At 38.8% G+C, this 15,300-nt stretch overlaps 1 protein-coding gene across 5 annotated transcripts in view; it reads right to left on the bottom strand.

Annotated features, from left to right (window-relative positions):
* The window catches only part of C2CD3 (C2 domain containing 3 centriole elongation regulator), a 148,283-nt gene that overhangs the window by 28,175 nt on the left and 104,808 nt on the right, over positions 1-15,300 (bottom strand). For 3 of the 5 annotated variants that reach the window (XM_043991361.1, XM_043991359.1, XM_043991363.1), the window contains exons 25-28: positions 7,531-7,669; positions 4,396-4,460; positions 2,138-2,343; positions 1,533-1,657 (exon numbers count right to left, since the gene is read on the bottom strand). In XM_043991361.1, the coding sequence (XP_043847296.1) occupies positions 1,533-1,657; positions 2,138-2,343; positions 4,396-4,460; positions 7,531-7,669 (535 nt within the window). The remainder of the gene's footprint in view (positions 1-1,532; positions 1,658-2,137; positions 2,344-4,395; positions 4,461-7,530; positions 7,670-15,300) is intronic. The other 2 variants (XM_043991362.1, XM_043991360.1) reach the window with 1 other exon arrangement.

Consider the following 15,300-nt stretch of genomic DNA (forward strand, 5'->3'; position numbering starts at 1 on the left):
TATTTGATAAAAAGGGAGAATCAACAGTTTCCCAAACCTGTTTGAGATAACACAAGGAGCAGGAATATACCTATAAGCCTAAACTTAGAATTTCTTTTACTGTCTGATTAGATCTTGGCCTGAGTAAATCTAGAGGTTTCTCAGTCTGGTTGATTTCTGGAAGAGGAAGTAGAAAGGGGGAAAAAACCTTGGTTCTGATTGAATAATTAGTTATTAATACAAGAGAAAAATAACAATTTCTCATATTAAATCATACTTGAATTGAAGGTTTAGTTTTTCTTATAACAATCCAGTGATGTAGAGACCACAAATATTAATTTCTATGTGAAAGTGAGAAAACTGAGGCTCAGAGAGGTGAGTTGGCTCTTGGGTGGGTAGGGGAGCTGCTCCTTCTTTTGTGGTATGAACTAGAAAGGCTCTGAAAAAACTTGTGATAAAAGGCAGATATCAGATGTAAAGAGCACTGGGCAAGGAGACAAGAGACCCGGGACTGATGATAACTTCTGTGAATTAATTACTGGCTATGTAACTGTGGGCAAGACCCTTCCCCTTTCTGATTTTAGTTTTGTTATCCATATTATGGCGCTAATACTACTATTTCTACCTTTCATCACATTAGACTGTTTTGAAAAAAGTGAAATGCTACAGAAATGTGAGCTATTACTATATTCTTATTACCTAGCTACCTGATCTTGAACAAATTACTTCTGTTGTTCTGTTACTTCTGTAAAAGGAAGAAGCCAAATTAACCAGTCTCTAAAGTCCTTTCCAAATCCTTTTATAGTCTAATGCCCCTTCCAATTCTGGTAGTCTTATGTTCTAAGTTCTCTTCCAGTTCTAACATTTTATGTTTTAGTCAGCATTTATTAATATGCCAGATTCTTCCTCCACATCCTTCTAAGGCTCCGTTCAACTCTGCCATTTTATGTTCTAAAATCCTTTCCAGCTCTAACATTCTTATGTTCTAAGGCTCTCAGAGCTTTGACATTCTACATTCTAAGATTCTTTCTAGTTGTCATTCTGTTTTTGTGAAAATTTGTGCCTGTCCTGAGGTAAGTAGAAAATGGCTAGGAAGAAATTTAGGTGGTCTCTTCCTGAGCTGCTGATATAATGAAGTGAATGTGGCTTCCTACTCTTTTACTGCGTAAAACATACCTTAGTCCTGACTAAGTGTTTAATGCTGAGTGGAAAGAGGCATTCCTTTGTACAAACTGGCTTGATGCCTGGGTTTTTGGAGGGGAAAGGTCATGAGATGTATTTAAAACACAGCTGCTGACTGTTTTTAGATGTGGAACTAAACAGGAACAAACAGGAAAAAGGGCAGTCTTTTGCCCTCAAATGTTGAATTTTGTAGATCACAAAGTTTGCAAATTTACAAAGCCCTGCCTTCTAAAGACCACAGGCTTGAATGGATTATATAATAGGTCGGTTTCTGTTTCTACATTTTTCTTTTCAAAAAGCAATAACTGAGAGATTTTGTAAGTACTCATATTTCTTTTTCCTAAGCCTTGTTGACAACATATTTCACTCACCTCTTAGGAGAAGACACATTAATATCTTTTGAAGAGCCATGGGCTGGCTGACCTAGGGAATATCTTCCCATGCAACTGGGAAATGCAGAGGTTGAGAAGGAAAATGGACTATACTTTGGAATCTGCTAAAAGAAGGAGAAATAAGATAGTCATTTCCCAACTCTAAAATCAATATAGCTCTCTATGATGTTCTCCCAATTCCTCACCCCCAGAACACACAGTAGGGCTTGGCATAAAGCTATGTGACTCTGGGTAATCACTTGATATATCTGGGCCACAGTTTACTCTCAGGGAAATGAGAAAAGCTGATATCTAAGGCATCTTCCATCTCTAACTTCCCATATTCTAAGATGTCTTTCAGATTTTAGATTTGGAGATTCTATAAATATAATCCCTGAGGGAAGGAACTATTTTTCTGGGAAAGGAGAGAGGGGGGAAATGATACCATATTAGGCACTTAATGAATTCTTGATTTACTGATTGATTAATTAGGAGGATTTATTCTTATAAATTGATATGCATTTTCCCCTCCCTAAAGGACATGTGGTAGAGGTCACAATCACTAAGTACCATAACTGGTTTGTGTGAGGAAACAGGGTACTTACTGTTAAGCCAGACACCTTGGCCCCCTGCCTTGCTAGCCTTTCTTCTTTGAGATGAATGATGCTTTCCAGGGGGGAGATAGCAACTTTAATCTGCCCCTGGCATTGTCCACTGAAGTCTGCAATATTGTACCAGCCACAAACAAACTGGAATCCAGAGAGAAGAGGTGAGAGGTCCACAGAAGCAAAGCCAATCACCCGTTCCACATCTAAGGCAGAAAAAGAGAGGAATGGGAAAATATGGTTAGGTGAATTATGGTTAATAAGATCAGAGGTTTCAAGTAAGGAGGTTCAGGGACTTCAAAGGATAGAAGAGGGGCAGCTAGGTGGTGCAGTGGATAGAGCACCAGCCCTGGAGTCAGGAGGACTTGAGTTCAGATCTGGCCTTAGACACTTAACATTTACTAGCTGTGTGACCCTGGGCAAGTCACTTAACCCCAATTGCCTCACCAAAAAAAGGTCAAAGGATAGAAGACAGGCTCAAGATGAGAGATGGGCAACAAAAGACTTCTTTTCCTGTTATGAATCGCTCTTTCTGTTTAATAGGAAAACAGGCAGAGGCCTGTTTTGTTGGCTTTGCGAAGAGGAAACCAGAATGCCTACCCAAATCTATGGGTATCTCAGTTCCTCTGGAAGACCCTTTTTGAGCCCAAATGACCTTTCTCAGTCAATTTCTTAGGGGAAGTTTCAGGAAGTTATTCTATGAGTAGAACTCTAGTCACCTCTGAAATATTACTGCGAAACGCAGAAGCTACAAAAGGAGTGTGGACTTGTTCTAATTCTGCAAAACAAGAGGCTTGAGGCAGATGATCAACTTCTTAACATTCTTTAAGGTCTCTTCCAGCTCTAACATTTTATGATCTAAGGTCCTTCTCAGATCTGTCTATGTTCTATATTAGAAGGAAACTGGTTCCTGTTCTATTGCTAAACAATCTGTGCCTTAAGTTTCTTATTCTAAAAAATGAGGATTATCATCCTGGTCCTACCTTCCTCAAAAGAGTGGTTGTGGAGAAACATCATATAGTAGAAAAAACACTGGAACTTAAGTCTTAAGATGTGATTGTGTTTCTGCTTTGCTAGAGTGGTATAAGTTAATTCTTTACATTCCTAATTCTCAATTTCCTTTCTTGTAAAATGAGACTGGAGGAAACCAGGGATATTTAACCTTTATTGTGTTATTTACTGTATTATTGTGATCCCTTATTAGTGTGTTTTTAAATGCAAAAAATAAAATTCATAGGATTAAAACTAATCCTCTCTATATAGAGAACTGAGTCAAATTTATAAAAATACAAGTCATTCCCCAATTGGTAAATGGTCAAAGGATATGAACAGGCAGTTTTCAGATAAAGAAATCAAAGCTATCTATAATCATATGAAAAAATGGAACATCGTAGGTGCTTAATAAATGTTTCCTGATGACTGACTGATTATATTCTAAAGTTCTTTTCGGCTCTGGCATTTTGTGTCTGTGGCTGTACGACTCCAAGCAGAATTGTATTGTGGTTCATATCAGAAGCCTTTTAAGATCCTTCCAACCATGAGATTCTTTGGTTCTACTGGAGGACACTAAACAACTTCCCTTTCCTTATAATTCACTTCTAACGTTCTTTTTCTTCTGATTATCATATTCTCCAAGAGAGCTCCTAAATATTGTTGATGAACTGTGAATGACAACTATTCTCAGCAATACAACGATCCAAGACAATCCCAAAGGATTAATGATGAAGCATACTGTTCATCTCCAAAGAAAGAACTGATATTGATTGAACATACACTGAAGCAGGCTATTTCTCCCTTTCTTTCTTTCATTTTTTTCTTTTATTTTTCTTGTACAAAATGACTAATATGACAATGTTTTACATAACTGCACATGTATAACTCACATCTGGAGGGGGGAGGGGAGGAAGGGAAGGAGGGATAGAATTTGGAACTCAAAACTTTAAAAATGTTTATTATAAATGGTTAAAAAAAAGAAAATGACTTTCAGACTGTTAACAGCTTAGCTTCTTAAACTGTGGGTTGCGACTCCATATGGGGGGTTGCATAACTGAATGTGGGGGTTGCGAAAAATTTGGCAATAGTAAAAGGTTTTGTATACCTATTTTATGTACCTATATACCCAGGGTTGCATAAAACCTCAGGCAAAAAGGGGTTGTGAGTGGAAAAAGTTTAAGAAGCCCTGGTTAACAGGATTATTTACCAGATATCCAACTAGTTTCCTTTAAGGGACAGCTTCAACATAAGAAGAGAATTGATACCTGCTTTATGCCAAACTTTGAAGACCAGGGTTTGTTGGGAGTCTAGTAGAAGTTCTTTGGATAACCTGTAGAAAAAACAAATAGCCATGTCACCATGTGTACATAAACCAGGAGGCAGCTGGTACAGTGGAGAGTACTTAATTTGGAGTCAGAGAGCCTCGGTTTGACTCCTGGCTTAACTACTACCTTTGGTGACTTTGGGAAGGACATTTACCTTCTCTGGACCTCAAGTTAATGGTTGTACGATGTGGTCCTCCTACCGTGAGCCATTCCTCTCTGGAGTCCATTCTTTATTTGATACCCAAGTAGTGGTGCACTACTCTCATGTTCTTTTCAACCCACTGCCCACTCAATAAAATGGGAACCTATGATCCTCACCTGTAAGATCCTTTACAATATGATTTCAAATTATTTTCAAGCCATAATTTATGCTACTTTTCACTTGCTCAGTGGTTCAGCAAAGACTACTTGCTATCCTACTGTCTTCTCCTTTTCATGACCCAGCACTACACTTCTTCCATGACACCCTGCTGAATATCTTCCACCTTACATTAGGAAACTAAGTGAAGGCTTTTTCTTTCTTCCTCAAATATGTCACAACATTTTGTCCAAATGCCCACTGGACATTTTGAACTGAATAAGCAGCACAAATTTAACAGATCCGAAACAAAAAAATTATCTTTCCCCCCAAAACTTCTCCTCTTCAGAATTTCCCTATATTGTTGATTGGCACTGCCGTTTTCCCAGTCACCTCAGTGTCATACTTGACTCTTTGGTTTCACTCATCCCACAATATCCAATAGGTTGCCAAATCTTGTTTTTACCTCTATAGCATCTCTCACATCTGGCCTATTCTTTCCAGTCACACAGTCATCACCCTGAGACCTTCCCCATTTTTCATGTGGACCACTGAAATAGCCTTCTAATTGTTCTCTATTTCAAGATTTTCCCTATGTTCCCTTCACAAAGCTCCAAAGTGATTTTCTTAAAGGACAGGCCTGACTTAACGAGTTCTGTGGTTCCCTATTATTTTTGGCATCAAATATAAAGTTCTTTGCCTGGCTCCTCCCAACCTGACCCCTTCCTACATTCCCAGTTTTCTTATACTTTATTCTTTTCCATGAACTCTACACATTAACCCACTTAGCCAATTTGTCCTTTCTTGAATATGATGCTCCATTTTCTGTGTCTGTGCCTATATACTGGTTGTCTTTTGCAATTGGCATGTCCCATGTCTTCACCTCTGTCTTTTGGTATTCCTATGTCCTTGCATGACTCATTTCTAAGGCATTTTGTGTAGAAGGACTTTCTTGCCTCTCTTCTAGTTGTTATAACCTTCCCCTCTAGGTTACTGTTCATTTGCTTTGTAATGTATCTAGTATGTATTTATTTACATGCTATTTCACCATCAGAATATATACTCCATGTCAGGTATTGTGTTTCCTTTTTTATGTATTTTCAGAGCTTAGCAAAGCCCCAAGGACATAGCACTTTGCAAATGCTTATTGACTATATGTCTGTGAGCAGTGGCAAAGAAATGAGAATGGAATGGAATAAGGCACAACTTACATAGCATGTGTCAGGCATTGTCCTAAGTGCTTTTTTTTTGGGGGGGGGGGTGAGGCAACTGGGGTTAAGTGACTTGCCTGGGGTCACACAGCTAGTAAGTGTTAAGTGTCTGAGGCCAGATTTGAAGTCAGGTACTCCTGACTCCAGGGCCGGTGCTCTATCCACTGTGCCACCTAGCTGCCCCTGTCCTAAGTGCTTTTCACAAATATTATCTCATTTGATCCTCACAACCACCATGGGAGGTGTAGGTACTGTTATTATAACATTTTATAGCTGAGAGAACTGAGGTAGACAGGTTAAGTGACTTGCCCAGGGTTAAACAGCCAGTGTCTTGGGCTGGAGTTGAATTCATGCTTTTCTGATCCAGACCCAGCACTACCCACTGTGCCACCAGATGTCTTGGGTAACTGATCTGAGTTATCACATTACCGAAGAGGAGGTATCATTGATGGGAATTGGGTAAGATGAAGTTTTTGTTGGAGACAATAGCTCTGAAGCTTTCTTCCTTTCTACTCTCCAAGAATGGCCCTTGAAAAGTAAGTACCATCATAAAAGCTGGTTTGCAACAGTACTTGTGACTGCTCTTCTTATGTATAATGGTCTGACTGGAATGAAACAAAGGACAATACGAAAAAAAAGGCCTGAAACTTACCTCATTTCTAAGAAGAGTTATGGCAAAATTTCTGCCCCTCAGAGTTATCCCTGGTTTCTTGGGACAAACTCAAACTTTAATATTTTACTGGCATAGGTACTCCCTCTACTTTAATAACTCTTATAATATTATAATTATGATACCATTAGTAGATGGTCTCTGTGAACTGTAGGGGTCAAAACCACCATCACCTGTGACCAATTCTCTAAACAAAGTAGGTTAGTTCTTTTATGATGGACATATAGCCCATTACGAGGTATATGCTCAGAGACTTTCCAACTTGGCATTGTGCTCCCTTTACACAGTTCTGACAACCCACTCTTCCATGCTATGAGGAAACACTGAAGAATACTTTAGTAGATATTTCTCCTTTTTCTTTTTTTGAGGTTTTTCCCCCTTTTGTTCTGATTCTTCTTTCACAGCATGACTAATGCAGAAATATGTTTAATGTGATTGTACATATATAACCTATGTCAGATTGCTTGCTGTCTTGGGGAGGGGGGAGGGAAGGAGAAAAATCTGGAACTAGAAATTTTATAAAAACAAATGCTGAAAACTATCTCTACATGTAACTAGAAAATAATAAAATACTTTTATGATAAAAAGAATACTTATTAGAACTCTGCATTCTAAAAGATGAGATTGATGATATCACATGGATGAGAAAGGAGTATAGGCAATTTCTAGTTTTCTTTCAGACTGTTTTATGACAGGTAGAAAAGCTTTTTCATGGAATCAAATAATTTTTCAGTCTACATCACTTATCAGAGAATATTTTAGAGGGATTTTCTGCTTTAGGTGAAGGCTCCTTCTATTTTTGAGGTTCTATGGTTTAACTATGTGCTCAGCACTGGATGAAATTCCTTGGATAAGATCAGGATTAATGGGGGTTGGCTGCACAGCAAGTCTTATACCTGGTTTCCTGCTGAAAGTCCCACACAGGTGAGTCTGTATTCTCAATCACAGGAGTATATATTGGGGATCTCACATCAGCAGCAGCAAATGACACACAGCAACTGGGTGCTGTGACATTCCGTTCAGTCAGGGGGCTTCCTGAAATAGAAGAAATAGGATTAAGAGAATTATCAAATCATTACTAGCACCACCACCACAGCAGCTTAAAGTGACATGTTACCAAGTCATACTTCTGTTGAGAGGCAGTCATGGAATAGAGTAGTACTTCTCAAATGTTTTGGTCTCAGGACCCCTTTACACTATTAATAATTATTGAGGCTCCCTCCAAGGAGCTTTTGTTTATGTGTATTCTATCAGTATTTACTGTATTAGAAATTAAAAGTGACACACTTAAGTATATTTATTAATTCATTAAAATAACAGTTATAAATCCATTACATGTTAACATGTAATGTATATATATATTTTCATGAAAAATAGCTATTTTAAAAAAATTGGTATATATAGATATAACCAAATCAGATTACCTGCTGTCTAGGGGAGGGGGGAGGGAGAAAAATCTGAAATTGTAAAGCTTGTATAAACAAAAGTTGAGAACTATCTTTACATGTAACGGAAAAAATAAAATACCTTATATGTAAAAAAAAAGAAAAAAAGAAAAAAATTGGTGAGAATGGCATTGTTTTACACATATCTGATTCTGTATTCAATTTGTTGGGATACTTTGTTATAATTGAAGTGCATAAAGAAAATTAGGTTTCATACATATATACAGTTGGAAAAGGGAGGAGTATTTTAACAGACAAATAAAATCTTAGTATTATTGTTAAAATTTTTGATCTGAGGACCCCCTGAAAGGGTAGTGAGAACCACTGGTATAGTGGTTAGAACCTAAGTATACAAATCTTTCCTCTGACACATACTTGCAGTGCAATCTTGGGCAAGTCATTGAAACCTCTCAGTGTCTCAGGCAATTGTCTAGGACTAGAAATCTTTTTTTTAAATTTAAATTTAAATTTTTAATTTTTCTCAGTTACATTTAAAAATATTTTTTGAGTTCCACACGTTTCTCCCACCCTCCCCTTCCCAAGGCCAGCAAGCAATTTGATATGGGTTATACATTACTTTCATGTTAAATATATTTCCACATTAATTAGAACAAAAGGAAAAAAAAACCTCAAGAAAGAATAAACAAGAACAATAACAAAAAAGCAACAACAAAAGTGAGACTCAGATGCCTCTGGGGGAAGAGGGTAAGGCTGGTGACTTTGCCCAGCCTTCTCTCATGTAAATCCAATTCACTGTAAGTCATGACATCAACTCCCAGGTGTGAGAATGAAGGAGAAACCACAACCAGCATTCTGAGTCACGGCTGTCCCACTGGGGACCCCGCTGGCCAGCTCCAGCTGGGCAATGCAGCTTGTATCCTTCAGTCTGCATTCAGACTCCATGGTTCTTTTTTTGAATGTGGAGAGCATTTTCCACCATAAGGTTTTGTTTTTTAATTTAAATTTTTATTATTATAAGATTAAAAATTGAAGAGTTACCAAGCTACATTGGTAGAGGGAGTTTCCTCATTGGGAACTACCCATACCAGCAAAATCACTGCAGTAGCTTCCTAATTGGCCTCAAATCTCTCTCCTGTCCAATATCTTTCATATATCTGGCCAAAGTAACTTTCCTCAAGCATGTGTGTAACCACATCACCGCCTTCTCCCAGGTTACTCAGTGAGAGAAAAGACTGTATCTGGACTCTTCTCAGAGCCCTAAAGGCAGAAAGTGAGTCTGGTTTCAGGACCTACCTTTTTGTTGCCCAAACCTCCCCGTAGGGGGCCGCCCAGCACAGAGGCTCTGAGGAGTTGACCTCTTGCTTGGATTCTTTGAGCCGAGACCTGTTAGCAACATTAGAGCTGCCAACACTCAAGCTGCTAACACTATTTGAGTGGTTAGCTGTGTTTCTAACACTCAGTAAACTCCCATGGCACTCTATGACTTCTAGAATCAAATATATTCTTTTCAGTTTGTTATTTCAAGCCTGTCACAACTTGGCCTCCCTCTCCAGACTTCTTACACATCCTCACCTTCATATTACATTCCCATCACTTCACTATACAATCCAGCTGTATCTAGCCCACTTGCTATTTCTTACATAGGACACTCCATCTCTTGCCTTCCCCCAGCATCAGGTGGTCCTCATACCTGAAACAGTGGTCCTCACCTCTGTCTGCTTCTTAGAATCACTGTTTCATTCAAGACTTAACTCAAATACCACCTTCTTCACAAAGCCTTTCTTAGACCTCCTAGCTGTTAATACCTTTCTCTCCAAGGTTACCCTGTGTCTGCTTTCTGTTTGCCTATGTATATGTATATACACGTTATCTCTTGTACAAAATGACTAATATGATAATGTTTTACATAATTGCACATGTATAACCTATATATGATCACTTACTGCCTCAGGGAGAGGGGAGGGAGGGAAGAAGAGAAAGAATTCGGAACTCAAAACTTTAAATAAAAATGTTTATTATAAAAAAAAATGGGGGGCAGCTAGGTGGCGCAGTGGATAAAGCACCGGCCCTGGATTCAGGAGTACCTGAGTTCAAATCCAGCCTCAGACACTTGACACTCACTAGCTGTGTGACCTTGGGCAAGTCACTTAACCCCCATTGCCCTGCAAAAAAAAAAGAAAAAAAAAGGACTTAAAAGATTCTTATATATATATATTTTTTGGCAGGTCTGAGTGTCTGATTTGTGTCTGAGGCCGGATTTGAACTCAGGTACTCCTGAATCCAGGGCCGGTGCTTTATCCACTGCGCCACCTAGCTGCCCCTAAAAGATTCTTAAAGACATGGACAATTATTTCTTTGTATCACCAGTGCTTGGCATATAGTAGGTAGTTGATGCCTGTTTGACTGATAACTGCATTGCTATCTAACTTTTTTTTTTTTAATTTTTAATTTTTGCGGGGCAATGGGGGTTAAGTGACTTGCCCAGGGCCACACAGCTAGTAAGTGTTAAGTGTCTGAGGCTGGATTTGAACTCAGGTACTCCTGAATCCAGGGCCAGCGCTTTAACCACTGCGCCATCTAGCTGCCCCACTATCTAACTTTTAAAGCCCAACCCAAATGCCATGCCCTTCAGGAAAACCTCCTTTATTTTCTATTGATTTACTCACCTCCTCCATAAGACTTTATTTTGTATTTCTCTAATACACTTTATTTTGCACGATAGCTGTGTTTGTGTCATATCTTCTTGTTTGTTTTTGTTTTCTTGTTGTGTGTTTTTTTGGGGGGGGGGGGCAGGGCAATGAGGGTTAAGTGACTTGCCTAGGGTCACACAGCTAGTGTCAAGTATCTGAAGCCGGATTTGAACTCAGGTCTTCCTGAATCCAGGGCCGGTGCTTTATCCACTGCGCCACCTAGCGTCCCCGCTGTCATCTTCTTACTAAACTACAGACTATATAATTTTATTACATTTAACAAAAACCTTCTATGTGTAAGGAACTGTGTTAGGTGTAGGAAATACAAAGACAAAAATTAAAATGGTATATGGTCTGCTTTAGTGTAGGGTCTTTTGTCTAATCTAGACTTTAATTTCCTTAAGTACCTATCACAGTCTAAACACAGTGTGTGTTTCATAAATGTTTACTAAGCAAATGAATAAACATGGGCAAGTTTGGGTGAAGGAATTCTCATATAGTCTCCTTCTGGCTTTATATACAACAATAACATCTATATAAGTGCTGCTCTTGCCTTAAACTCTGAAAGAGACTCACCTGGAGCTTGACTTTGCTAAGAATACTCTCTTAACACACAAAATCTCCTAGGGTTGGTAACCTCTGCTGAAGGCCTTGGAAGCCAAATATCTATTATGGCTTGAGGGTAAGTTTTTTTTTTTTGGTGGGGCAATGGGAGTTAAGTGACTTGCCTTGGGTCACACAGCTAGTAAGTGTCAAGTGTCTGAGGCAGGATTTGAACTTAGGTCCTCCTGAATCCAGGGCTGGTGCTTTATCTACTTCGCTATCTAGCTGCCGCTGCTTTTTTTTTTTTTAAACCTAGCTCAGAGGTGAATCTAAAAAACAACCACTTCCCATATCCTACTGCCAAAAACACAGGAAAAATCCCAAGAGTAGATGATAAAGAAGTCAACAGGTGCTTGCTCATTTGTCTGAACAGTAGTGCTTTCCCCCTGGGGGTGGTAACAATAAAACAAGGCGTTGCCTGCAATGTTTATATCACTGAGCAAGGTCAAAATCTAAAAAGCACTTGGCAGTAGCCCAGGAATAGCTGCTAAACATGAAGATAACATTAATATGTCAATGATTCAAGATTTCAACTTTGTGAAATCTCTAGCAATATACATCATATCCATGCCTGAATAAATGAACTTCTGTGGCCCAAAGCAATGATGATGATCTTATTCTGCTCCTGTTGATGCTATTTGGCTGTGATTCACTGAACCCCATAATTTCTTTTTTTTGTTGTTTTTTTAACAGGGCAATGGGGGTTAAGTGACTTACCCAGGGTCACACAGCTAGTAAGTGTCAAGTGTGTGAAGTCGAATTTAAACTCAGGTCCCCCTGAATCCAGGGTCAGTGCTTTATCCACTGTGCCAACCAGCTGCTCCTAGCTCTTATTATTTTAAACAAACCTAGTATATGAAGATTCAAACCTCCCCCTTTAAAAGAGACAAATTATTGGGTGGTTGTTTGCTTTACAGAAACTCCACTTTATAAAAAGTTTATTTTTTCAGGGTAAATTTTCTAGTGCACTGATCATATAACACTAATTCAAAAGTTAAGCAGTTTTATTGTGTAGCCCTTATCTCCACTAATGCAGATCTCACTCCCTGCCCCCTACTAAAATCCTAGCAGTTAAACTGTTACCTTGAACACTTATCGAAGAGTGGTCAACTCTTCAGTAATATAAATCTGCAATAGTTAGTCTGATTCTCAAATCATCCATAGTGTAATATCAGTCCCATACCTTACATCTTTCTAGGTTGGTGGAACCTGCCAGAGCTGTGTTCCTCTGACAGAGCCTCAAGAACCTAGGGTCATCTCCATGTCTGGACAAGGCACCTGAGAATTTTAGTGTAAGATGACATCAATAACAGTTCATGTTTCTGAATTGCCTTATGGTTTCAGAGCCATACTTAATTGACATCACATAATCCTCATAGCAGGCTGAAAAAGTGATCTTGATTAATGCATCTAATCACATCACTTCTTTGCTTAGTGACTTTCCATTGCTTACTGAGTCATTATCATTTGCATGCCAATGCACATTTTTTTTTTTTTTGGCAGGGCAATGAGGGTTAACTGACTTGCCCAGGGTCACACAGCTAGTAAGTGTCATGTATCTGAATCCAGGGCCGGTGCTTTATCCACTGTGCCATCTAGCTGCCTAGTGCACTTTGATTTTACCTTGTATTCCCAGCATTATCTCCTCCTCTGATTCCCTATATTTAGTCTATATTCTGGCTAAGCTAATCTTGTACACAATCTTCATACATTTCCTGTATTTTTCCAACCCATGAGCCTTTGCTTGGGCTTTTCCCTAAGATCAGAATGTCTTTCCCCCTACCTCTTCCTGAGGCATCCTCCTACCCATCCTTCAAGACTCTACTTGAATGTACTGATGAATCCAGTTGGTGATGCCCTCTTTATTATCATCTAATCTCATTTCACCTTTGTGCTTTTTAATGTACTTATTATATTCTAATTAATATCATATTTATCTGTGTGGCTGTCATACTCCACAAGGATCCCGTTTTTCTATCTCTCAGCAGCCAGATCAGCCAATTGCACATAGTGGTTACTTAAATATATTTTTAAAAATTAATATCATAGTTTAAATGGGCATTATAGTCTTGGAGCAGATTTTTAAATATCTTAAGAGTTGTCATGAGGAAGAAGAAGTGGATTTGTTTACTGCAAACAAGCATAAAGAAGAATTTCCAAAAATTAAAGTTGTTCAACACTGGAATGGATCACCTTTGGGGGGAAGGAATTCCCTGTCACTGGAGGTGTTTAAATGGATTGGAAAGCTACCTGGCAAGGATACAGAATGGGAGACCTGACCTGGGAGGCTACATTAGATCATGTCTAAGATTCTTTCTAAATATAATATTTTATAAATGTGTTGTTGATGAAGATATGTACACCAACATATATTCTAATGAGAAGCATAAGCTCTGACTGCTGACTATGGAGCCACAAAGACTTAGGTTCTCCCTCTGACACAAACTAGCTGTGTGACTTTGGGCAAGACACTGAATACTTCAGTGCTCTAGGCAACGATCCAAGCTGCAGAGAAGGCACTGACCTGCATTGGTAGAGGAAGTTCCTCACTGGGAGCTCCCTACCCATGAAATCCTAGGTCCCTTTCCCTATGTATTTTGATTATCAATCTAATCTATATACATAATCATATTGATTAATGCTTGATTGCTTTATGTCTCTGTTAGGATAAAAATACCTCTGAGGACTGGAGCTGGAGTTAATCTTTTTGTAAACATCTGAATCTCTATGTTGCCTTTGGTGTTAACATCTTGTTCATGATGATTAATCACAGCTTTGTGAATGCTTCTTTGTACTATGGATAGCTTATCTGCATAATCTCATCTAATTGGCTGATAATGTAAGTTTAAAATAATGGTGAAAGACTGCAGATAGATGAGCATTTTTTGACTATACAAAAATTCTAGGTTTTATTAATAAGGATTTTTTTTTCAGGGCAATGAGGGTTAAGTGACTTGCCTAGGGTCACATAGCTAGTAAGTGTCAAGTGTCTGAGGCCAGATTTGAAATCAGGTCCTCCTCTAGGTTTTAACAGTATGGAAATTCTAGAGTTAACTGTCCTTAAATACTGAGAAATGACTGAAACGATCTTGAGGAAGACAAGTCAAAGGGAGACACAGGAGCCAAAAAACCCTAGTATAACCTTGAGTTGCATTGATAATAGCAATTTCCATAATGAGGGAGGTGGTAAATCTTGCTGTTGACTGCCCCATTCAGAATCCATTTGCAAAAATGTGCTGAGGGAGGAAATTACTATGAAGGAAGGCACCTAAAGAAGGACAATTGGGATGGTAAGGGGGAAGAGGGAAGGGAAGAAGCATCTATTAAGTGCCTAGTGTGTTTTAGGCATTGTGCTAAGTGCCTTACTTTATCACATTTGATCTTCACAAAAACCTTGTGAGGTAGGTACTATTGTTATCCTCATTTTATAGTTGGGGAAACTGAGGCAGAAGTTAAGTGACTTGCCCAAGATCACAAAGCTAGTATCTGAGGCTAGATTTGAACCCAGGTCTTCCTCTAAGCCCAGCATTCTATCCACTACACCACTTAGCTGCCTCTGTTAGAGGCAAGAGATTGGTTGAAAGAACTTGGAGCATTAAACTTGGAGAAAAGGATACCTGGGGAAAATGACAGCTGTCTTCCAAGTATGTGAAGAGTTATCATATGGAAGGAGTAGATGTTCTATACAAGAGGGCAGAAAATGAGGAAAGCATATAAATTGAGGAGTATCTACTGAGTAAGGTAAAGATCTTTGGGCCTGGAGTCAAAAGATCAAGGTTCCTATTGCCATTTACTATCTTTGCAAATGACCTTGAGAAAATAAGTCACTGGAGCTCTCAGAACCTCAATATTCTCATCTGTAAAGTAAGCACCTACCTACTTCAGAAGACTTAAGAAGAAAGTATTTTGTAAACCTTAAAATGGCATACAAATGTGAGCTATACTTACTATTTGGCATAGAGAAAAG

This window comes from Dromiciops gliroides, chromosome 3 (genome assembly GCF_019393635.1).
Source record: "Dromiciops gliroides isolate mDroGli1 chromosome 3, mDroGli1.pri, whole genome shotgun sequence".
NCBI lineage: Eukaryota > Metazoa > Chordata > Mammalia > Microbiotheria > Microbiotheriidae > Dromiciops > Dromiciops gliroides.